The 26,571-nt window shown below is 39.9% G+C and overlaps 1 protein-coding gene across 5 annotated transcripts in view; it reads right to left on the bottom strand.

Annotated features, from left to right (window-relative positions):
• Window positions 1-26,571, bottom strand: part of CNKSR2 (connector enhancer of kinase suppressor of Ras 2) — a 214,524-nt gene that overhangs the window by 172,188 nt on the left and 15,765 nt on the right. For all 5 annotated transcript variants that reach the window (XM_086466800.1, XM_086466730.1, XM_086466873.1 and 2 more), the window contains exon 2: window positions 5,300-5,463. In XM_086466800.1, coding sequence (XP_086322926.1) covers window positions 5,300-5,463 — 164 coding nt within the window. The remainder of the gene's footprint in view (window positions 1-5,299; window positions 5,464-26,571) is intronic.

Below are 26,571 nucleotides of genomic sequence, written 5' to 3'. Positions count from 1 at the left end.
CTTTCAACATGATCCATATGAGCTACCAAAACCCCTTTAACTCCTTAGCTTTATCGATCTGGTGATGGACTTCAGGATTTCCTTCCCTCCAATCAAGTTAGCTCAGGCTGAGGACAGAAAGGTAGTGATATATAAGCAGAACTCTAACTTGCAAAGGGCAAGAGTAAAAAGGGTAAGTAATTTTTCTGTTACGAGCACGCAGAATATTAACACTAAATCCTAACTCTAGTACACACAAATCTCTATTCTGAAATGAAGTCTTCCCCATTTAGCACTACAGTGATTAAGTCTAATATTCACTATTACTGACAAAAGCAGTTTCAAGATCTGAGCAGTGATAAGGGCAAATGAAAGGATTTCTGTGTGAGAAATTGCAAGAAGATGAAATTAAGATAAAAGGCATAATTCTTAAGAGGAATTGAATCATTCATGGGTAAAGTAGGTCTATTTTTTACATTCATTTGCATATAAATGTTTTGGGTTAGCGGTAACTGATAAGCAATTTCATGCTGTTAGTGCACACCAATGTTTTCTCTGCCAAATAATAATGCTATTTCATCTGCTGCAATCTTCTAGCTTTACAGATTCAAATATACAGTGTATAATAAATTCCTTTGCAGCCATAGCAGATTTAAAATAACTAGCATGAAACCAGTACTGAAACTAGTATGCTGTGCAAAGCAAAGGCGGTTTTGTTATTCAACCAAACTCTATTCTACACAAATGCTGATTCCCTGAAGTAGTATTTTGCAAATTCACAAGGACTTTACTAAGTTCTTTGTTTAAGGAAAACAAATGTTGTTTGTGAAGTTTTCTAAATACTCTTATCTTCCTAGAAAAAAATACTTCCCACTTTAAGGTGTCCTTTTAAAAAATGTTTGAAAATGTTCAAAATCAAACAAAACTAATCTAATCTTCATGCAAACAAAATGTACATGATATTTTGAAGAAGAAAAAAAAAAAAATGCTCATGCATCAAAGCATTATGGTGATGTGTCAGGTAAACTAGATCACTTTCTTAAAAGATGGAAGAAGAAATCTGTCTGTGCAGTCTTCAGTCTTTGCATTGTCCAGGCAATGAGGCAAAGGGTAGTGTTTTCTGGGAAAAATATAAGACCAAGGAGACACAAAATTTAGAGTCCATGGTTACTCAGCAAAATATGGTCATGCCCAGTTTTGATAAATGAAATTCCATCTCCTGATCAACAGATGATGGAAAAAGAATTACGTGCATTTCCTTGCTTTCTGCAGCACAGTTAGGTATTTCAGGAGCTACAAGACCTCCATATGCACTCCAAACTTGAAGACTGATACAGTGGTCTGATGGCATTATCTAAGTAATCTGTTCTTCAGTATGCATTTCTCTTCTCATAAGTATCACTTCCATCTTTCCTCAATTTACTTTCTGTTGGCATTGTTCATTCACATCCAGTTCCTAAAGAAACCATCAAAGAAAAAAAGGCTCATCACATTTTATGTGTGGATGAAGGTCTGCCACACTGCTGTTTGTTTACTGATGAAATGTAAAGCAGCCTTGGACTAGCTTCACCGCCACACACATACTGAAAATGATCATGTTGAGGCTAGATCTGGGTGGTAATATTTATAACCGATGAACAAGTGTATGTTTTATTACCCGGGAGTAGCCTGGAGAAAAAACATCATGGTACATAACTCAGTCCAGTTTCTCCTGCATCTCTAGAGATGGACATGCAGTTTCTTAGTTTACCATTTTTCAACCAGTTTTGAGATGTCAATTATTTTTTGAGATTTTGTCAGTATGAATAAACTGCACGTCCACATCAAGCAGGAGTGTACCTGTCAGTGCCACCAGTGTGATCTCAGCTCCACGTGCCACCTTGAACGGAAATGGAAGGACAATAGAACACACCTTGCTGGAAATAGAACAACTTCACAGGCATAGTTCCATCATGACGGTTTCTCTAGGACTGACCAAAAATCATGCAACAAACTCTTAGCAGCAACAAAATATCATCACAGACCTCACTACTTCTTTCTTTTAAGCACAGAGAACATTTCATTTGTCTTGCCCTTTCTGACATATGGATTTTATAAGACACAAAACCGCACCGAGGCAAGATAACCTATTGAACATGACCCCACCTTCACAGACTGAAAGAGGGAGGGAAGAGACAAACCACATTAGTTACATTGCTTGCTGTCTCCTGGAGCACGTTCAGCTTCAGTGATGGTATGCAGTATGTACGCCCCCACCATTATCAGCGAGCGTGACCTGTAACAGCAGTAGCAGCTGGGAAAAATCTTTATTCCTCCTTCTCTGAAGCATCACAGGAAAATAAAACCTGTGAATCTCACCCCCAGGATGCTCGCTATCCTGTCAAGAGCACAGGATGGCAGGCTGGCAGCCAAGAGAGACTCTACTAAGATGGATAGCAGAGGCCACCATTTGTTCTCTGATCAGCTAATGAACACTGGAGGATCCATTTGCTGCAAGTGTTTATGACAGGAGGGGAATACTGTGAGAGACCATAGCCACCCACCCACCTTCTGTCAAAAATCAATAAAGAACATCCTTTAAATAATGCTATCAATCATAGCTGGTTTCCAACTATTATTGTGGCAAGCATTTTGTCTATTTAGTGCTGTTCGATAGCCTCTGCCTGGGTTAAGGCGGTTCCGTGCTCTCTCCATACCAGCCAAATACGCCTATTCAGGCTCTCCACTTTCCTCCAGGACGAAAATGTTGTCCCATGAACTACAAGCATGCAACACAAGCAGCTGGTTTGCCATTTGCCGCATCCACAACCGACAGGGCAGAAACTGCAAGCAGAAATTTATCCCAAAAAAATGCTGCGAAGCAGGGCGGGAATAAAGCAGCTCTTAAAACACATCAGCTATCAACATTGCAGAAGCTTTCCTCATTGATAGCAACTGTGTCTTGGAAACTCTTCTCTGCAAAGTGGGAGCAGGAATGAACAGTAGGAGGTGGTTATGTCCCCCTCAATTGTTCTCAATGCCAGAAACTGTTTAGGTGGTCACTCACTAACTCGGAAAGAATGGGGAGGAGAAGTAGAAGTGACAATCCTTCTGCTTTTCAAGGATTAGTTTAAAATCAATCAGAGATTATGCTTGCAAGGCAAGACTAACTTTACTATTATTCCTACCCCATCATGCCACCCATCATCTCCAGCATCCAAACACATGTTAACTCAGTTGGATCATACACTTGTAACTAACATCAAATTCTATCATGAAACCTCTGTCAAACTCCAGTGAAACAGAAAAAATAATCAGATAATTTTTACTAAAAAAAACCTTACACAGTGACTACCTGCACTAGCAGTTATCCTACATGGAAGAGTCATAGGCTTAAAGTTCTCCTTAAATAATACAGTCACTACAGGCTAATCAGAAGAATGGACAAGCACTAACCAGGATAGATACTTACTGATGCAATAAAAAAGAGGAAAGCCTGTAAGTATAAGACCAGTATAGCCAAAAGGATTGTCTCTGAATTAAATTTCCTAAGATGTTTATCTGATTGGTGAACAATAAATTCAAATTAAGTCCACTAACATCAATATAACAACCACATTTTGTATCCCTAAGGAGCCGTCAGGAGCCAATTGTGAGACTGCACAAACCTCAGCTTAAGTTAGAAGCTGTGATTTGCATGCATGCTATTGTGTTTCAGTGATGAAGTTTTTTTTAAGAAGAACTCAGAAAAGCAGACAACACTGTATGTGCAACAAGGACCAGGAAGGTAGAGACTTGCTGCATGAATTAAGGATGCAGTGTTGGCCTTCACTACAAATTTCTTATTTTATATTCAACTTAGTTCCATACACTTTTGCCTAAGATAAGGGAGCTACAAGGACAAGTTGTGTTTGTTTGTCTAAAGATAACATCTGTAATTACATACGCAGGCAAAAAAGAAATTTAGCTAATAAACAAGGTTTTTTTCTGTGAAAGTAACTTCTTTTTGAAAGAGCCACAATCTGTCTCCCTGTGTGCCTGGGAAGAAGGGTCAACAGTTTTCACTCTAACTTAGATTTTGTCTCAGTTAATTAAAGTATTTACTTTCTTGTTTCCTTTTGCACTGTCTGATGAGAAAAGTACTTTGTCAATAACTCTCTTTATGTTCCCTTCTGTAACAGTAGCATTTTTTTTAGGATTGCATCCTTTCCATTATTTAAAAAACCAAATAGAAGAGTTAACTTACTGTACTAAGCCACTTTGCAAAGTTATTAGAAATACTACTCTAAAGAAGAGAATCTAAGATGTGTTCAAAACCAACTGTGTTCTTGTATGGAAAAGCTTTTCTCCCCTTCTCTACTTTTTCTTTTGCATTCCACTCCCCACCTCCCTCCCCCCCTTCTCTTCATTACCCCTTACAGCTATCTCCTAAAGATGCAACAACAGGATATTCAGAAAAGCTGCTGCATACTTAGTATCCACAAGTCCTTCTGAAGAGCCTTTCAGTTTACCATCTTTGATTGTCTCTACTGGGATTCAGCTTTCTTAAAACTGCTTCTGAGCCTTGGAAAAACAGTATGCATTAAAAATCCAGAAAACACCATTTTAGGCAGTCCTAGCAGAGTGTCTGCAATCCTTCCCACAGTGGAGAATGCAGTCAGTGTGCCCAACCTATCACTAATCTTTACAGGCACACACAAAAAGTTCGTAAGAAGGGTGAACTCGGCACCACGCCCCTCACCGAGTGTATAATCCCAGTTATGCATGACACAACCTGACTGAAAAAAACATTACCAAAATCCCTCTGTATGCTCCATCAAAGTTGTATGCATTATTTACACATAAGATAATTATTTTAGCATTTAATCCTTTCTACTGTGAAATGCAAGCAGCTATGTTTCAGCAAGTTCAAATAATCATCTAAAATATAATTTGCATGAAAGGATCAGTGAAAAATGGCATGGTTAATATCAGGACATTTTGTTCGTAAAGGGCAACCAGCACTCAATTACTGCATTCACATATATAACTGGTTTACATTCCAAACCCATTCCAAACCCAGCCTAGTTCTTTTGTGATTTCAGATAAACTTTTCTTCTATAAAGACAGATACGCAAGCCTTAAATCTCTGATATCAATTTCTTTAACAAGCACCATCCCATCAGCAGGTATTTTCTTTATCTTGCCTCTGGTTTAAAATGCTAAATTGCTCATACATTACATGTCAGTTTCTTGAACTACTTACATAGTCTTTAGGACCAGAAATTTGAATACACAACTGTGAATATGCAAACACTGTTCACTCCCCGCCACCGCCACCATTTTGCCCCAGGAAGTTTACCAGTGCGCAGAGCAAGTCTACTGCTTCCAAGATAAGCTCCTGATGGCCAATTCGTGTGACTCCAAGATCTTCCAGTTCTTGATGAGTAATGCGTAGTAGCTGGTCGCCACTAATCTTCTCTCTCTCAAAGTTCTTTATATATTGCTGCAGGCAATCATCAAGACCTGCAGAAACAGGATGGAAGATGGGAAGACAAAAGTTAGCAACATTTTGTACCGCCATAGGAAGTAAAAATGAAGTGGAACCAAAAATCAAGTTGACGGAGGATACTTGCCCTATCTTTAAGAGAAGTATTTCAACATTACAAAAATGTTAACACTACCCAGAAATCTTAAGATTTGGAGATTTGTGGCAGCCATGGCTTTCCACCTGTGGACAATACCAACCGCACCCGAATCCTGAAAAGATCCCTGAATTCTTGTAGTACACTGCACTACGAATGCCTATCTGGCAGGCCCTCGTAACAGGTATGTTAGCAATGCCTCCATTACATCTGGGAGGAGAGAAGAGGGAAGAATGGAAGGGAGAAAGACCTGCATACTTCTCTGGGTGCAGCACATCAACAGATGCTGTTCATTATTACAGCACTCTAAGAGACTGGAAACAAGGGAAAGCATTTGTGTCAGAGACTAAGAGAATTCTAAGGGAATAATGAGAACGTGAATGTGCTTAACACCATACATCCAAGAGCGACTACCTATCAGTGCCTCTTATTCTCACTCCCAGCATACCTCTGCCATGGTAGGTCACACGACAAGGAGAGGCTGCTGGAGATGCCCTCAGCTAGGAACCTGTCTCTTCATGGGACACTTGATTATGGCGCCCCATGCAATAATGACACACAAAACAGCAGTGTCACATCACAGCGCCTCTTCTACTCCAACACCATTTATATGCTGCTGAGCCATCTGAAAGTTCACTGATGGTGCCAGCCCCTAAACAAGCTGCAAGGAGCTGTAGAGAACAAGAAAGGCGGTAGCATCGCAAATGCGTAATCTGGGCCCCAACTGCAGCAGCAGATCCAGTTCAATGTATCTCACTTTTGAAACTGAATGGAGTCACACACATCACACAAATGCTTACTGAGCATGAAAAGCCACTAAAATCAAGACCCGGGTGTGCTCCTCCTAACAGAGTAATCGGGGAGCAGAAATAGGCCTGTTGTGCCAAAAAAGATTCTAGAATTGCACGCAACACATTTGCTCAGGACATGGACAAGTGCAGAGTCGTACAGGACCAGGTCCTGCTTTGGGGGACACCTCTATTCTAGCTATTCAGTTTGATTATCAGTCTAATGACATGTAGCTGACTACACATTTTGCCTGGAGCAAATAGCTCTGCAGAACATGAGATAATCCATCATGCATCTCTTCTCCATCAATCTTTGCCTAAGAGGGCCAGACCAGCATGGAGAAGCTCTGCAGCATGTGCACCCCTTTGGTAAGTGGATAAGAAAGATTCCTGGGTATTTAGTGGTCCATCTAAAATTTCTGTCTGAATACCATCCAATGGATCAGCATGACTGCTACCAAGCAGCAGGACTTGTCTAAAACATTAATGCATTAATTTAGCTGCTTCTTAAGAGATACCACCTTTCTGATTGCTGTCTTCAAACAATCCTTAATGTTGAAAAGACATTCCTTAGGTTGCAAGGAAGGAAGAACATTTTTACTTGCTAATCAAAACGTCCAAAAAATCTGAAGATACAAAGAGGAGAAAAGATTGATGTGACTGCTGAGCCCCAGCTGCCTCATAAGAGTCCCAGCTTACAGCATAAAGCTTCTCTGAAACTGATTTTGCTGCACTTTAGTTCTCATTCATCCCCTTTAGGGTGTAGCCACACCTCTAAAGAGGCTCACATGAGGAACATACTGGTACTGCCGGCACGGATGCCCCAGTGCCAGGCCAGCCTGCTGTTCCTGGCTCTGCCCTTGGGCAAGCATCACCCACACTGTGTCCCTGCTGCAACAGACCAGCACAATCTTCTCATGGTTTTAACTTCTAGAACTCACACACCAAAGCTAAACCACATGAAAACACACTGTAAATCAAATAGTCCAGGCCCAAGACACAGGACCAGGTCCCCAATTCCAGCGGCCTCTGATCACATCCTTCCAGAGCCTGCTGCCCGATTTCCTGCCTCTGAAACGAAGCCACTTAAAGGTCCGGGTCAACAAAGCATTTGGAGCTATGCCTTCCATTCATATCCCTTTCTAATCAAACAGTTGCCAAAGCAGTCATATATACTCTATTACAACATATTAACAAAGAACAAAAATGGTGATCCAGGACTGATCATGTATTGCATCTTGACACTCAGCCTGGTTCTCAGATGTCCTTGACCAGTTTGTGAGGAGCTAAAAATTGTTCCCTAATTCTCTAACAAAGAAAATACAAATGGTTAAACTTTCAGTAAGAGCAATGACCTACTAAAGCTTTTGTTCTCCTAAGTTTCATTCCCCTGCAGTAGGGGAAACTGAATTATCAGAACTACCAAGACTGATCATGAAATGACTTGGTTGCCACACATATGCACAGAAAAGGAGACAGGAAGACTCACTAAGGTCAAAACAACACAGCCTGCTGCTTTGTGGAATGCTCCACTATTTTTTATATTTTTCCCTCTGTACTAAAATAATGAATACTCTGCCTTTGGCCTTAGAACTGCTCGTTAATCAAAAGTAATGATTCACTGTAAAACAACACAAAACACGCATAGTCAGTGCGATGTACAAGGTGAAGATCTTAATTTCTGTGTTTCTTAGACATCATTGCTTCAGAACATGTCAAAGAGCATGAGTCCTGCATATTCCCAAGGTATTTCAATGGGAGCCCTCAATTCATCCAAGTGCTGCTGTCCCTCTCTTATACGCTAGGCAATGCTCATCATTATTAGCAAACAGACAAGCAGCAATAAAAATCAGATATTCTTCTCTGCCTGACACCTGAAAGTAAGGCCACGTACCAAGTCCCAGTGCTACAAGAACTCATTCAGACATTTAAATTTAGGTGGCAAAAGGAAATAACTTTTTCCAAATCTTGAATCCACTTTACTTGTTCACACACACACACGATACCATTATCTTAAATTATCTGACATGAGCCTTCTTGACTTATCCATATTTGTACGTATTTTTTCCTAAAGCCCTTCTTAGCCTAAGTTTTCTATCTGATATATTAATTGCATGAACCATTTTACAAGCACAGTCCAGGTATGATGGCATTTATTTTTTGAAAGAAATTGAATATTCTTGACAATACATAAAACATTCCATCTAAAAATATATTAAAAATAGGCCATAGATGTGCTTTCGCTAAGTGACTAAAAAAGAAGGCAGTAAGTACTTCTGATATTCCTGAACTTAAGTCCCACACTGCTTACATAGACTGCTGAATGAGTATAATAACATTAAAGTATTCAACGTCATCAGGTATCAAAAAAATGAATTCCCAGCTAAGAGACTAACAACACAAATCTAGAATAAGGCATGACAGATGCGCTTAATAAACACTTACTGACAGTTAATTCTAAATAAAGCCATTACTCTTCCTCCTCCTCCTATCTATGTATTTTTGTCATTCAGATGTAATCTAGACAGATGCAGTCATATAGGGTAAGAAAAAAGTTAAGACAACAAAAATATTACTGACAATTGCTTGACTCACCCATTTCACAAAAACTACAGCCAGGAAAGAACAAAATAATTTAACCATAGATCGTGTGACACTTTCAGTATAGCTTGCCACAATTACTTCTCATTCCCTAAATAGAACATCCTTTTAAAGTAATTTATTTCTGTCATTCTATTTCTCAATTAAAGAGCAGCAATCATTTTTGTAAACAAAACTGTGCACAGATAGGAAATAATAATAACAACAACAACAACAACAAATTATACTACAAAAAGGCTGCCAGTATTCCTCACCCACACCTTTTGTCCCAAGAGCCACAGCAGACAGCCCTGTTTGCCAGCAGCCAGCTTGCCGCTCCTGTGTTCAGATCAACAGGAGGGGAGCTGCTGGGAACACGCGTTCCTGGCTGATAACGTCATTTAATTTGGGGCAGGACAAGATGTACCAAAAAACATCAGGTGCTTGGGGTCCACGGAAACACCCTGGAAGTGAACAGGGAAAGTACAACTTTCTTAGGAGGACGCTGTCCTTTACAATATTCCTGCAAGTCCAGCATCCACCCAACCTCAATGTAGTAAGAAATTTTTCTAGCTGTCAAGGTCTGCTCTGCTTCTACCCCTAGATGCCCTCGTATCAGAGGACATCACACAATCCACGTACCACAGGAATTCCAGCAAATAACTCAATTTGATGTACTATTCCGTGTTCCTGGCCATGGGTGCAATTAAGGTTGCCAAGCATCTAGCAGCCCTGGATATTTCAAGAACAGTGGTCTCTGTCCAAAAATCAGGATCATTATTATATTCTGGATGCATAAGGCCCCACAGCATATCAAACGGGTTTTGTGATGTCAAAACACAAGTAACAGTCTCATATTTAACAACTCTTGGGGTTATTTTGGGCAAGGAGCAGATTTTTTGATTGTATGTAAAGGCACAGATGTTCTAATAATAAGAGATATTAAAATAAAGCCATGTGATGGTTCTCCTCTTCCTTTTACATCTACTCATTAAAGGAAACACTATACAATGTAGCTTTTTTCATTTTTCTTGAAAGATTTCTCACCTTGTGCTCCAGAAATAACACAGACCTCCAAGGGTGCTAACTACCTAAGAAGCACTCCCCCGCCCTGCAAGCTTTCCACCTGAGCTTATCAACCACTGAGTCTGGCAATGCTGTCCAGATCCCAATCTACACTCATTACCTGGCCATTTTGATTTGGGGTCTAAAAGAGCATTTAAGATGTTAATATATGGCACATCTTTGTCAGCTGGCATACCCCTGAGGTGTTACATACTCAGATGGACTATTCTCTGCACTAACAGAACAGGAGTAACTGTTCTCATTAAGTTTAAAGCAAGTTCCGCCTCACCTGTGGGACTAAACAAGTAAAAAACAATAGCAAAAGCAAAGAAAGCTCCTCCAAAAGAAACTGCTCAAAAGAGTCAGTGCTTTTAACATTAAAAAAAAAAAAAACAAAAAACCAAACCTTTTCTAGAAAGGTTTCCTTGCAATTAGAACATACTGGAGCTGGGTTTTTCCCCTACTCCATCATCGAGTTCTACCTTGTGTGTGCCAAGTCAGAGTTCATCAAGTCATTAACAATTTTTAATGGCTTACAGATGCGAAACCAGACAGATTTCTATGCAATGGATTCCTTTATTACAACGTCACAGTAGCAAGATCAAGAAATGTTTAATTTCATTTTTTTATTTACATGATTTTCTGGAATAAGATTGCAAGATGCAGCACTACCCTCCAGGGAAATCTTCCATGCTTGCAATCTCCTAACTAATAATATAACTGCACACTTCATGATCTCTCTGATGCATTGTCTTATTTTGATGTGTGTAACAGGCTATCTTTTGAAACAAGCAAACCGACAAACCACCCTGTAATTCAGTGTCAGAACAGGTTATGCATATCTGTGGTAATTCAAACTCAAATGACCCTCTCCGTGAAATATATCCTGAGGTTCTGATCCCATACTCTGCTCCTCCTCTGCAAGCAGTTCAGTCTTGCCTCCTGCCTCTAAGAGACCAAAAAGTATTAAAATAGACTTTTTCTATGGCTAGATCTGAACTAAAGCTTGTAATCAGCTGCTCAAGTATACATGAGAAGACAAAGTTCTAAAAAGAGTGGCAACTAGGTAGAATATTCTTCCCCAAACTGGCCTCAAAAGAATTCTTCCTGAAGACTGGAAAACTACAGTGAAAATGACGGAGCTTGTGTCCTTATCAGCCTTTTTTTTCAATTTGGGGTCAAGGGAAAGATGCTAAACATTATAGGTCTAACTATCACACCTGAAACTTTGACAAGGGAGTATATTTTTACTCCCCCCGGTAAATCAGAATGAGGATGCAAACTGACAACTTCCCTTGGCAAGTCCCTGTTCTGCGTAAACCCAGCATTTACTGAAATGCAATAACATACAGACAATACATGGAATAATTTTGCACCAGAGGGAAAGACACGCGGCTTTCTTAAAAAAGAAATGACAGGTTTGGGGCTGCTCTTTTTCTATAAATATACGGCAAAAAAATTTCATCTTTCAATCTGAACAGAAAGAGTATGCCCTACCTGAACACCATCAGTTTTACGCCTTAACAAATACAAATTCAAGCAATGGACCGTGACACAGAATTTAACAAGTCATTAAAAAAAATTTAAACTAGAGTTTAATATAAATTTATGTAACACTATCCAATGCCTTTACAGATTGTAAACTATTATTTGCAACACTTTTACCAGCATAATGGAAGGGACCACAAAAAACATTAAATGTTTAGAAGAAAAATCACTGTGGTTTTTTTCCCTGCTGACCATTAAATACGCATTAAATTTAAGCCAATTAATCTTAAGGACCGACCAGCTTTGAAACTGCACATGAGCCTACATATGTTTCAAATTTAAATGCTTAACTGAATTCCATGTAAGTTAAAATATTGTGTTATGACTTATGCATTTGCACCTAGGCTTTATTAATCCAGATTCGGTAGGCTACTAGCCTATTCACTTTAATTATACAAAAATACAAGCTTTGCTTATGTCAAAGAGCAAGACAACAACTAAAAAAGTTCTCCCTCTCTTCCACCTCAAACAGAGAGCTGCTCCTGAACACAGAGACTGCAGGCAGCACAGAGCGGGCAATTCACCCCCCGACAGCAGCTCCTATTTGGGGTACGCACTCATGTTTCCTCCCTAGGAGGACCAGAGCACAAGAGCGGCGACTAGGAGAGGCCAGCTTTCCCCACAATCTGTACATGGAAGACAGGCATTTGGAAACTCTCCATGTCCCTCCATCTGAATGTCACCGCAGAAACCTGGAGCAAGACAAGCCGGACGCTTCACCACTCAAGAGGCAAAAATAATTCTCAGCCCATGGAAGGGATGCTCAAGGAAGGGATGTTCACTGCTTCAGGGTCTTCAGCACCTTCTGGGTGTCATATGTGACAAACACATGTCACAGTTATCAGTGCCAAAAGATGGAGCAAAGAACAGAATATTTTAAGTGCAGTAGATGGCAAATGCTTACTGTGGACATGACAGCTGCAAAAAACTGATGCCCCATCCCAGAGGAGCAGTGCAGGTAGGAAGGCAAAAGAAACACCACAAGCAGCCTTCATTACAGATTGTGAAACAATTACAATATATTTAAAACTAGGGAAACAAAAATTAATTGCAGGCCCTGGATTCAGGATTAATGAAAAAAGAATTGCCAAATGCCTGAATTACAGCAGTATTTGGCAAAAGGAGTAGGACAATCACTTTGTGCACTGGTTACCTGCAATTTCAGGCAAAAGTCCTCTAACTGCAGAACATACTTGTCCTTCGCTGTAGAATTATTTTCTCTCTCTCACTCCCTCTCCCTCTATTTATATCCCAATCAAAGAAAACTCCAAAAGCATTAAAAACAAACATTAAAAATGACTGAGAAGATCCAAGTAATTATTCCTTCAAGCATAATATGCATATTCATAGAATATAGTATAAGTTTACATGTTTTTCCATATGTAGTTTAGGTAGATGTATTTTTTTCTAGAAATCTTCAGCTGTTCATAGTCAAAACATTAGCCGAGAGGTACAGCTAACAAAAAACTATGTTTTTAGACAATGAAAGAGAAACACAATACATAAAAAAACTCAGTTTATATCCACTGGATATATACTACTACATGCAGAAAAGTATGTTAAGTTTGTAGAAAGAAGAACTCAGAAGACAGAAGACGGGAACATGAGAAGCAGCAATGTAATCCAAATTCAGCCTCTCCTGAAGCCCAAGACCCGGGCTACTAGACCAGAGGTACTGTGTACAGCAGTGAGGTAAATAAGGAAGGTATCACACTGGGCTCCTAAAGAGATGCACAAAATGAGGAATTGAAATAGCAGTATATTTTAGACCTTGCACGTTGCTCTGTTCTTTTTAAGGTCCTTTGGTCGGCCAAAGAAAAAGCCACCCGCGAACCAGATGGCATTATGCCAGGTGAGAACTTGGGAGTCAGTGTATTTGAGACAGCAGTGGTTTGAAACAGAAGTTCAAGGTTAAAGAAGTGTGGTCTCTAGTCACTACAAATTCTGTAATTAAAAATCAAATCCTGTTCAAGAAATCTAACTCTGAAGTGTCTGCTGTTTCCACGCCTACAGATAACACTCTCTTTTCATGCTCTTGAACCCTTAAGAAACCTGGATATATTAACTGTATGACCTTGTTGGCAATAAATGGCAATTTTGTTCATCAGAAAATTGCAGAAACATCAAGACCGAGAGGATCATACCTGGCTCATCAACTGCTCTACTTTACAAAGAATTTCATGCTGACCAAATTTTAAAAGAGTTTTCTTGAAAAAAGAAAATTAAAGGAGACAGAGAGACAGAAAGCATACACATAGACTAACAAGAAACATGATTTAAAGACACACAAGACCGAACTGGATGCAGTGTCAAATAGAACATATTTTCAATAAAATCAGTCCATGCCGTTAGACTGCTTACAATCAGGCCTTATTATGGCAAGTCAGACTTGTTAATTACATGAATAATATCCAGTGCTCTGTTTAGCTGTTGATAAATGTAATCATTCATATTTCTCTGGGTGCTTTTTGTTTCCATTATGCCCATCTGTATAGCAAAGCCAAATCTTTACACAAGCACACACAAGTTTTGCAAAGTATTTGAAATCTTAAGACATGGATAACACTGCAACAACCAGCCGAGCACTATTTGTATGAAATTCAAGAATTAGTATCCCTGATTATCAATATTGTTCTCAATGTAAGAGGTTATAATTATTGTTATATTTAGGAGTCTTTTATTGGATTACAACGACCACATTGTTCAACTACAGCTGTGGCCTTTGCACATGAGAAATGCTGAAGTGTGCTGAAAAGTTAGTGTGGCTGATAATGGCAGCAGAAATCTCTTTGCTAGTGGAAGGGAGAGGAGCCAAACAATGCATAGCATCATTAAATAACAGGAATCCCGCAAATGAAGCTAATCAAAGGAATGCATCCATTTACTTCTGATAAACACTACTACACCCAACTGCAGGAGCCTAGGGCAGCCACAATGGCAATAGGATGAGAAAGTGTGCATTCACTCTCATAATTCAATGTATAAAATGACAGATTTTAAGCTCGGGGTTAGAAGTTCAGCACAATTTGGGAGGCATCTAGAGATGAACTGGAAGTATCTGAACTGTAATGATTTTTTCTTTTTTTCCCTCCCAAGAAGTCCTACTTGTAGTCAGTCTAGTCTTATTCAGGACTCCATGATGCTAGAGTCTGTACAAAGTAATACACAAGGAGACATGGCCCTGGCCGACGCCTGATAAACTTCCGTTTCTCCATGAAATTCAAACTGGCTAGCTAATAAAGGCAGAACCCTCAACAGTTACTTTTATTTCTACCGTTTCATTTTGCAGTTTTCGCACTCTCGCAATCATTCTCCTTCCCATTTTTCACATGTACTCCAGTTTGAAGAGTACCTCAGGAAAGCGAAGTCTTCTTGGGTCCAATCAATATTCAACTTCTTTCTCAAAGTACTACATTTCTGCTCCAGTTATCACTTGTAAGATAGAACACATTGCTACTATCTTAGCACATAGGCATTTTTCAATCAACATTACAAAATCAGGGTTCTAAATACCATTAATTAACATCTATTTGATTTGTGTTTCATCAGATAATTTTTTTAAATTTCCAACATCCTTCTCCTCTAAAATGATCCCCTGTACAACATCAGTCCACATCACTACCTCTGTAGGGATCTGATGTTTCCTAAGAACTTGCTATCATACATCAAACTATAAGGAGTAACTTTATTATTAACTGGTTTCCCCTAAAATATAAAGCACTTCATGGACAAGCACAACAAAAAAATTTTCTCAGCAGTGTCCTTCTGACTTTACAGTTTCTAGAGGTTTATCTTTGTACTAGCGCAAAGCAACTTTACAAGATTAAAACACAGTATATTGACAAACACGCAAGACTGAAACTCAGCCTATAGCCAAACATACACAATTCTGGTGCCTGCAAACAAAAGGGCTACACCACTGGTTTACACGGGGAGAACAACTGTCCATCTAACAACAGCGTGTGGCTTTATTATTTCTCCAACACGTCTCTCAAGCAAGCGGCGAGCACTAATGATATCAAAATAGGCTGAAGTGAGTAGCACCAGGTTCAAGCACACCGCCAACGTAACAGTGCCAGCGCTAGAAAGGGCTAGCGAGGGCGCGGTCCACCTGAACCAAACCAGCCCTCCATCTGTCCCAGCTGCGGGGCTACAGCTGCACATCTCCGACCGCAATTGCACTAACGCGCAGCGCCAGCCCTCTGAACAACTTCGTACCGCACAGCAATGACAACTACCAAATTCCCAAATACAACCGTAAGCACTGAGATGCAAACACCATATCCCCTAAGGATGGGAGGCTTTGTCTAAATAGGTGTGGTACTGGCTTCTTCAACAGTTTAGAAGGGGCTATAAAGCTGAAACAACCTCTCAGGACTTAAGATAAATCTTAATTTTCCATAGCTTTTCACTGTCTCCCATGATTATTTGCAGCTGTGCTTCATACTAGCACATATGACTATAGGAAGCACAAAGCCATCAAATGTCCAAGCCTTCAGCAGGCAGACACGAGGGAAAGTTTCTTCAAACTCTTAGTGAACTCCCTCTCGCTCATTCATCCTTCTTACAACGCCCATGCAATTCCCAGGCTTGAAGCTCTCTTTAGCAGAAGTTCGCACAATTCAGCACAGTGTGAGATTTGGGATGGTTTTAGAGCTGTGGGCAGAAAAAGCTGTGCATCCCCCTCCACACGACAAAGAAACATCTGTAACTTAAAATCACTGGTCAAATACTTCGATATGTGTAGGAGTGCCTTGAAGAAGAAAGGGAAATCTATACTTCTAATATTCATCATTTCCATCGCTTCACATAAGATGTCTCTGTATCCATCCCACCCCTCTGCAAAATATAAATGAATCATATATTAAAGGGAAAAACCAAGTATAATATGTAAGACAGTCAGAAGATGTTTATGTAAGCCAAGCACACCCCTGACATTAACCAATTAAGTAAATAAGTACTGGTTGTTCTTTCAAATGCCTTCCCATGTTTGCATTTTTATAGCATGCTCCGGAGCAGCCACATTAAACACACTGTTGTTGCCACAAGAAGGGCCCTCCTCTTCTCCCTCCCTCATATTGGCTAATATACGCTATTAAGCAAAACAGTCACAAAAACTCTGCCACAGTCTTTATTATAGTTCTTCACCATGAAAACCAGTTTTGCTGCCAAGACTTTATAATGTCAGAAGGCATCCTTTCAGAGTACGCTGGAACATCACGTCCCCAAAGAAATAATACAACAGTTGTTGAAGCTTTCCTTTACCTCAGTACTTCACACTGTCTCCCACCACTGGAAAAACTGTTAATGGTTCCGATAAGGCTTCAAGATTTATTTGGTGATGCCATTACACAGGGTCTGTGGATTTCATGCAGCTCAGCACTATGGTTAAAAGCAATGGCATTCATTTTGCAACACGAGCAATTTCTCAGTTTTGCTACGTTTACACTGAACCTCTCTTTGGAGCAACAGTTGACAAGCTGCTAGGCTTAGTTGGGAGTTCTTATACAATGACTTCCACCCATGCTCCAAATTATTCTTCCTTCCCCTATATTTTATTTTCCTTCTAATACTAGTAAAATCATCCAGCATTCACTGTCTCTATCTGCCTTCTTCAGGAAGAATGTCAGAATTGAGAACCCAAATGACATCGTCCATAATTGGATAAAACATGTTCAGATAACTTTACAAACAGTCCTACAAGTACAGCTTTATTATATTCTGATATGCACAGATCCAGTGTACGTTAAGAAGCTGAAAACAGACCAGTTTTAAGCTTCTTGGCTAAGACAATCTGCTTCAAACTATATTCAAAGTAGATAGCATTATATAAAGTACATGCGAGGATAACTTTACGTGCCTGTTCTTCCCTACTCTCCCTCTTGCTCATTAAAAGAGAAGAACACATTCCATAATGTAAAATTTACAATATGAACTGTAAGCCTGTAAAGTGGGAGTGAAACCCACACAACTGGATCACGACAAAATCCATTCGTTAGTTTTTTATTTTCTTTGGCAATATACTTTTTAAAATAACATTGTCAGCTTTGCATAAGTTGTAAATACATAAAAAAATTTTTAAAAGTGTGTCGAAGTGACAACCTAAGTAACACTTTAGCTAATTTCTCATTTAGCATAATCACTTGCTCATACAATTTATCCAAAACGCAGCAACTAGGAATTAGACCCTTCAAAGACTGAATTAATCTACAGCGACATATTAGTCTCTTTCAAGTCTCATCAGTGTTATATCCTCAGGAAAGAGAAACGAATGTTCACATGGAAAGTAATGTGTGCACACATCACACAAAATTAATAACAACTTTTTTTAACTATTAACTGCAGAGCACTAAGTTAATGGTATGAAACCTGTCCCTGAAGCTCTTTCCCAAAGCAAGGATGAGGTACTTCATTAAATATTAGTACTACACACTACATACATTTGTGCAAAATGCTGCAGTTTAGTGCTGCTAAGGTTTTATCACACACACATATATACACAGCTGCTTAAACAATTCAGAGGCCTAATACTGGGACATCTCCCAGCCTAATGCTGGGAAACCCAAAGAAAAACCCGAAATCCCCACACTTCGCTGCTGTTACAGGCACCACTGAGAATCATCTATGGAGAGGTGGAAGATGTGCACCATGCTTGGCCTCCCAAGGTATTTATATAGAAAGAGGCCAGAAATGTCACAGAAAATGTGCCATCGGCGAAAGCTCTACTCGTACGGAGCCCTCCAGAAGGCAGCACAAGGTAAAGTGATGCTTTCATGCATTTTGCTTAGCTGTACTAACAAACAGCCTTGTCCCAAGCCAGGCGGATGGCACGGCAAACTAAACCAGAGTTGAGATTTAACTGAGGCTGCAGTTCCACAAGCTCTAGTATATTGTTGCCATAGCTTATCAGATAAAAGGGGAAAAAACCCAACATATAAAGTTTTACCACTTAATGAATTTTGAGCTTGGGTTTCTTTTGTGTGACCTTCATCCTTTATCCTGCAATATCCCTGGCTGGTAAAACTAAATACTTGTATCAGTCAGCATGGGATAAAGTGTTCCAATTCTGGATATTCCCACCATTTCCACAAAACATCACTGGGAGGTAAATGTTGTTTAACACTTTCTGTACTAGCTGTATATAGCCAACTGCAGTATGCTTCTTGGTCTTGCTGCATTATCTCCCACCCATTTAAGCATTGTTTACTTTATATTGAAAAGTGATGGAGAGGGTGTATCAGTATAAAAATACTAAGTATTTCAGTTAGCACCTCCTCCAGACATCATCAAAAGCTGGAAGAAAAAAAAAAAGTACAAGAAAATATATGAATTTTCACTCTGCGGAGTTTAACAGGACTTGTTATATGCACTAATTTTCTTCTTGTATTAGAGATTACTTATTCCACATTTATTCTTAAAAGTTTACCTGAAACATAAGGTTAGATATGATTTCAAGTAGTTGTAAAACATGAATTAATAATAATTACTATTTTGATCATAGTAATTCTGGCTGACTTGGCATGCCTTCCTCCTGGTTGCTCCTCGCTGACTGGAGGAAAAGACTTTCCTTGTTACCTGCCACAAACTCCTTTGGTCTCATTAACAATAAACTTTCTGAGCCTGAGTGAGTTTTAAAAAGTGGGAGTTTTTTTGAAAGACAGAGGACATCTTTATTTCCAAGTACCTGCTCTAAGGTCTCAAATGCACCATTTCCACCATCATTTCCAAATGCCAACCAGTTTGTTAAACACGTATTTATCAGCTGTATTCTGATTTTGCACTGCATCACATGCATCCTAGTGCTCATGTATTATTTCAGCCTCCTATTAAGAAACAGTAAAACCTGAACACTCTTCGCTAACTTGAACTATTTCAGAAATAACAGGACTTTTAATAATAAAGCACGCATGAAGTTAGGCACTGGTAGATAGGAAATGGCAATTCTAATGCCTACAAAGATAAGGTGCAATTCCCCTTCTCATGACAGGTTCTGCTTTGCTACAGTCTCCTTTGGAACTGGTTCTCTGCATAATAGCCAGTTTCACAACTGTAACAGGGAGAAGAGTGGAAAATTGAAAACGTTTCTGAAGCTTTAATATTAATAGCTTAGTATTAAAATTTCAACAAGTTGTTGGCATATATCTTAAAAGAAAAGTATCAGTGTAACAATAAGGCATGAAGATTTCTGGGACAGTATGTTTTAAAAAGAAAATTAACACCAAATTTTAGGGTGAAAATTATGCACAGAAGGGGATTCTGGAGACTTGACTGGAGTAGTTTTGCGACACACTGCCACACCACCTCGGTCAGCCTATCCTGCAGCCAGACGATAGGACTCCTCCCTGAAGACCACCGCCTTCTGCCCAGTTGTCCTAGGCTCCTTCAGCTGAAACTGCAGCATTCCCATCTGCAGCCCACTGCCACAAAACAGAAGCACTACGGTTTCTGCACAGCAGCAAGAACTTGGCTGGCAACATCTGAGCACCAGTGATGCAATCCTTAATAAATGAAAACCTGTAACATGGCTTAAAATATTCCCACCATGATACTGCACCTGTAAGACTACGTGGTCAACTTGTGGTTATAATCAGATAAGAAAATCTTAACCATGGGCAAGATTTTGACAAGAACCCTAACCACCACCTTTAGCAGATGCGCAGGGAAATCTTGTTAGGATTCCCACTTGGAGAGTCCATCTTACCACCAAGCTAGAGGCTGCATAAAGACCAGGTAAGCTTTACCTATATCAACATCACTCTCATTTATTCCTTTCCCAGCACCACCACCAGCAAAAATCTTCCTCAGCACATCTGTTACTCTACTAGCCCAACCCACTCCCTCTCTTCTTTATCACCTCCTTATTCTCTTTGCACCTAAATAAGAATGGAAAAAACTTTTTATTCTAGCATCCATTTTTCATCCTCCTCTCTCTCCCCACATAGCTCCAAGGTCAGCATCTCCCGCAGCACGCAGCTTTCCTAAGTGACAGGAGCTGTACAGCAGACTGACAAGAGCCTCAATGATTTAGCTGCTGCATGAGAGCTGCTGCTAACATCAGTGAAGCCACCCAGAAAGAGCATTACTAGTTTCACCTTACCGCTGTTACTTGGAAAAATCTGTAGCTAGCAATAGAGGTATCAGTCATCCTCCAGATATCAGGTTGGTAATATTATGGTGTGAAAGAAAATGTTTCTCCTACATAAAAATTCAAACTCTGAGCAGTCTGTAGGGATCCTCCCTCCTTATCAGGAGAACTGCATCTCCACCATTCGCAGAGGGAATTTTATTACAACCTATCCATACTATAAGCCAGTCTTTGGCAGACAGAGCAGTGCTTTGACTTCCAAGCGTTCAACAGGAGATCCTATTAATGAAACACTTTTAACCCACGTTGTTCAGGTAGGGAGCAATTTGCTAACATGTGGCTCACAAAGTGTGAGCACGACATTAGTGCTGGGCCCATCTTCTCTGACACAACTTGACACTTCAGTCATATGTTAAGCTCTGAAGCATCTGCTCCATAATAAACTGTTATATGCTTGCCAAGAACCTAAGCACTGCCTTTTGGATGAGTATTGCTAAGTTGCAAGCCATAATTTAATACTCATCTGACATTGATGGTGACCCAACATTTAATGGAGCTTAATGCTCTTCTGATGCCACTGATTAAATTATTGCTCAGTAGTCCAGTTTCATAATCTACAATTTGCAAGGAAGCAAGACAGATATACAGGCACTGTCTCCTCTCACATCAGTGAATCAGTTTACTGGCAGGGAAAGGTTCCTTAATTGAAGTTGTAGGTAAGTACACTATAGTGCATCATTCGTCAATACAGAATTTTGTTCAGATGCTTTAAGCCAATTATATTATTATGAAAAAGCAAAGCATGAATTATTCCCAAGCACAAGGGGAAAATATGGGTAAAAGCCTTGACCCAGCGTGTGCAATGACTTCATAACGTCCTGAGCACTGTCCAGGAAACTCAGTCCTCTGGCCAACAAGAGTTTCTATTCATTCCCCCCCCCCGCTAGGTTGTTTAACAGTTTGGTCACTGCTTAGCCACAGCTGTGCAAACAATCTTCCAATGTTTAGCCTGATGCTATTGAACTCCATCCCAAAATGTCTCTCCCCTCCTTTCTGCACATGGAATGAGGAAGGCTAATTTGGACACAGAGAGGTTTTCACAGCCCAACTTAAATCATTAGAACCTAACATTTTTGAGTTCTGAAAGAATTTCACTAAGTAAATTAGGAAGTTTAAATTTATATCTAAGACAGATGGTAGCACCAGTACTTTCTAAATAATCTCAAGAAGGCCTATTCCCATCTTGAGAAAAAAAAAAAAAAAAAAAGCCCTGTGAATGCCCAAATGTTTTAATACAATTAAAAGCAATTAAACAAAAGCCATGAGAAAGCAATGTTTTAAAAATGCCTTGGATGAGAACAACTAGAAGAAGTTACTGGGGGTATAGACATAAAAAACAACTGCTTTTTTTAGCTTCCCAGAAAGTAAACCTTTCATCCCAGATAAAACAGAGGAATAGTGTCAGTACACAAGTACTTTTGCAGGACTATTCATTATTATATTATTTTCACAGCTATTGGTGACCCAAAAACATATCACCCTCAATAAAGTAACTAAGGACTAGCTACATGCAAATTGAATGCTAGATGCTATCATGAATGCAATATTAATGCTACAGAAATAAAGAAGTCAAAATCAGAAAAAACCCAGAGTAAGGTTTCCGAGGTATATGTAACTCAGCTACATTGCAGTTCCCAAATACGGGCCTCATTTCTGAGACGATCCATGATTTTAACTCCAGAGTAGATCACACTGGTGCTTTATATAAGTGTGACCTTGTGCATCTTATTAGGTGATGAAGCTTTAGTTCTAGTAGAAAGCTGCGGAGTTAGTCATGTTAGCAGGCAGAGACTAAATAATGTAATTGATATTATGGAAGATATAAACGTCAGACCTAAGTGTGCCCTTTACAGTCTCTCTCAGAAACTAATGTCATTACCTTAGAATATTGTGAAAACCTCAAAAGCACCAGCATTTGGAGACATTTTTAAAAAAGCTTTCCCACTAAACACACATTATTAGCCAGTGTTACTACATAGAATATGTTCCAAAATTAATTCTTATACAACCACAAGGCCTCCTAATGTCTTCCTTCATTTTTGTTTTTTATCCAGAAATTCTTTAATACTGGTAAAGTAACCCAATTCCCATTTTTATGGAATTTGGTCTTCAAGACTTTTCCATGTTGTTATGTATTAGAAAGAAAAACATCAATAAATCAGGAACTGTTTTGAACATGCAACAGCCAGTAATTACGTTTCAAGGAATTAACCTCCGCATAGAAGCTCAAAACCTAACACGTTGTCCACAGGAAGACGCTCTCCAGCTCAAATCCTGCACTGAAATCTCAAGAGGCAAGGTCCCAGATGCATCCTTGTGAGGTGGTTGTAACATCTTACAGTTTCTGAGACCTTAAGACACTTTGCCGAGGATAAACATACATTTAGGATTCTACAAACGGTGAAGTGTATACAATTCTTCTTCCCTTTTTTAAAGAAGTATTCTCTGTATTGTCAAGCCCGTAAATATAGAATTAGTTCTAGTAAGAACTGACCGTTTTTTAGATTAGATAGAAGGAAGAAATTTTTTACACTGAGTGTAGGGAAACACTGGTACAGGCTGCCCAGAGAGGTGGTAGAAGCCCCATCCCTGGAAACGCTCAAGGTCAGGTTGGATGGGGCTCTGAGCAACCCAATCTTGTTGAAGATGTCCCTGCTTATTGCAGGGGCATTGGACTATATGACCTTTAAAGGTCCCTTCCAACTCAAACGGTTCTATCAGCCTATGATTTTTTTTGTTTGCATCTTACTCTTCAATTTCACCTCCCCCACCACTTACCACCAAGGTTATACTTCAGCCAGACCTGCAAAGAGGTTGTTTTTCACTGTATGAAAGAAGCTAAGCTCCAGAGAGAAAGAGAAGATTTTCTTCCGCAAACCCAATCCTCATCAATCAGCATCCTCTAAATGCCAATGGGATAATTTACCCCATTGCCATGCAGGAAAAACATAGCAAGGTATCGTTTTTCTTGGCCAGGTTTTCACAGCTACTTCTGAAAGAAAACTTTAGCATTTAGCGGAAACAAAAGTCTGTTTTCCTGCATCTCAGTTCTTCCCAAGACCTTTGGCTGCAACAGTCATCATCTGCAGTCCAGTCTTTCTCCACATATGGCTGAGGCAAGGAAAGAGGTGTGTCTCAGCCCGCTCCCAACTCACCAATGCAAGTGGGAACAACAGCCGCAAAAGCTACCTCTCTCTCATCCCTAATTCCCATCTACAAATCCACCGCTATTCCTCCCCCACCCATGCTTTGCAGCGCGGGGACTTTGGGTCCCTCACTGCATCCATTCCAGCTGGGGAAGACTTTGGTGTGACCATCCCTTATCTCCACCCAAAACCCACCTCATCTCTGCTCAGAGCCTCCCCATGCAGGCAGCCAGGCGGCCAGCCACCCACTCCCCACAAGGCTGGGGAAGAAGGTGCAAGAAGCCACAGCCCCCACCGTCTCGCTTTCGCTCAGCGTTTCAGCCTGCCTCCTCCCCTCCCCGCGGGACGGGATGCCGTGTGCTCCTCGCCACGCCAGGCACTGCCAGGGCATCCCCGCAGGCACGGAGCTGCCTGCGTGCTCACGATTAGCAAAGCTGGCAGAAATCCTCACAGAACGAATTCATTGTGAAGGCTTCTGCCACCACAGCTTTGGGCAGGTCTTGGCCATTTAGAACAGCAAAGGGAAAGACAGGGGTTGATTAGCAAGCTTTCACTGATATTTTCCATGGCATTCCCTTCAGAATTCCCTGAAATACACTACTAAAAATGAGTGTTTGCTTTGAATATTTCACATACTCTGTATTTTTAGAACACAAATAGTTACATGACAATTATTTTGATTAAATGCCAATTTTGCGCAGAGGAATAGATCTCGTTTTAGGAAAAAGGTCCTATAATTGCGGACCCCTGAAGGAATTAGCTGTTTTATTTTACTGTTATATGGAACCTTTTGAATATCAGGCTGAAAACGTAACAAAAGACTGCACTTCAATATTTTGAGGATTTACGAGACTTACAAATTTTCCTTTTAATTTATAATTGAGAGCGCTCCTTTTTAAAAGTTAGTGAGAAGTCTATTCCAAATAGCTTTTTAAACAGCTAACTAGTACTAGGGAAGAAAAAAGCAATTCAATCAATGCATCACTGTTACAGAACCAATGTTGTATCACGCTTATAAAATTTCATTAAACAGCAGACCTTTAGAAGATGAGAAATCGTTCATTTCAATCATGAGTAAAAGTATTCACCTTTGCACCAAACACTAAAACTGCCCAAACATTTACAGGCAGTAAAAGAGGATCTTCCAGGCTTCTGTACAACACTTAGAATTATTTTATCACTATTTTAAGATTTCAAGAGTTTAAAAATATTATTTCACAGAGAAGAAAGTGTAGTTTGTTTAGGCCAGTAATCTCAATGCTTGCAATTGCTGCATCCAAAGTAAAACTGTTAAAGTACAATTTTTTTCACTTAATTACATTTTTTTTTTAAAAAAAAGCATTGCACTAGTGACTACTGCTAACAAGAAAAGACGTGGTGATTAAACGTTTCATGTCCTTTAATAGCTAATCTGAAGTGCTAATGAGTGTTCAAAACATGACAAAAATGTCAATTATTACAAAACTTCTCACTACACTGTAGAGCGATGAATAAACCTGACTTTTTTGTTTTGCTTCAGTCAGAATCGGAACATCGCAGACCTGGTAGCTTAAGCGCTGGTTACACAGAGTTACTCTTTATCGGACTGTCGCACAGGACTCCCCAGGTGTCACAGCTCACACCTACCTACCGAGGCGGCTTTCTGATCTCCCTCTGCTCTGCGCAGTCCATGCTTTTGTACAAGGGCAGCCACCAATTTCAGAACTCTAACTCTAATTAAAAACACAATACTAAATTCCCCTTGCCTTCTACAGATTAACCAACCTGAAAGCCATTTGTTAACCACGAGAGTTTACCGTGCCCTTTCTTTGGACTCAGGCCTGTCTCACATGCCAGGTAATTTCAGCCCCGGTGAGCGCACGAGTATCCCATGAATGCTGCAGGGAGGCATGGGGCTATGGCAGGAGATGTCCCATGGCCACCCACCGGCGGCTCCGCACCAGCGCTGCCCTGGCATGGCTGTAGAGCCACCAGCCAGCGATGACACCGCTGCACTAGGCTGACCGTGCTTCCACATCAGGAGCTCGGCGCCCACACAGGTGACTGCAGGAGTAACTGCCAAAGCAAGAGCCAGGGAAGACCTTCTTTTAGTCCATCTAGTAAAAGTATAAAAGTGCCTCTACCCTCTCTTCCCTGTGATCTGCCTCCGTGTATGCTAAATGCCATAAATCTTTGTCATAATATTTTACCATTATGAAATAAAACAAGAAAAATGGTGCGTAGTTTATTCAAGACACATTACCTCAGTTACTTTGGTTTTCTATAATTTCTGTGTTATGCTTCTTTTCCTACCACTCTTGATATTTTAATATCACAAATTCTTTTACGCAAACTCAGAAACAGCTTAGTCTCAAACTGTAAGACAATGTAATTTCAAGTTTTCCTTGAGAAAGTCCATAAATAGCCATGAAAACGTTCCTTTAAAAGTCATCTCAAATACTGCTGCAAACAAAAGCTAGAGCTCACAAGAATGTCAGCATTTACTATGACCTAATAATGAGTACTCTTCAGGACCTCAACTGCTATTTGGAGCTTGTTTTAACACATGTATGTACCATGCAGACTCACCAAATGATAGATTAATCTTATCTGTAGAGCATTTTTTAAAACCCTTAAAATCCTATTATGACCTGACTCGTAATTGGTAACTTATTCAGCAATATCTACTGAAGCCCCTCCCGCCCTTGTAACAAATGGGATGCAGATCCAGCCCATAT

The sequence above is a fragment of the Leptosomus discolor genome, chromosome 1 (genome assembly GCF_034619465.1).
Source record: "Leptosomus discolor isolate bLepDis1 chromosome 1, bLepDis1.hap2, whole genome shotgun sequence".
Lineage (NCBI taxonomy): Eukaryota > Metazoa > Chordata > Aves > Leptosomiformes > Leptosomidae > Leptosomus > Leptosomus discolor.
This window is presented reverse-complemented; position numbering and strand designations above follow the sequence as displayed.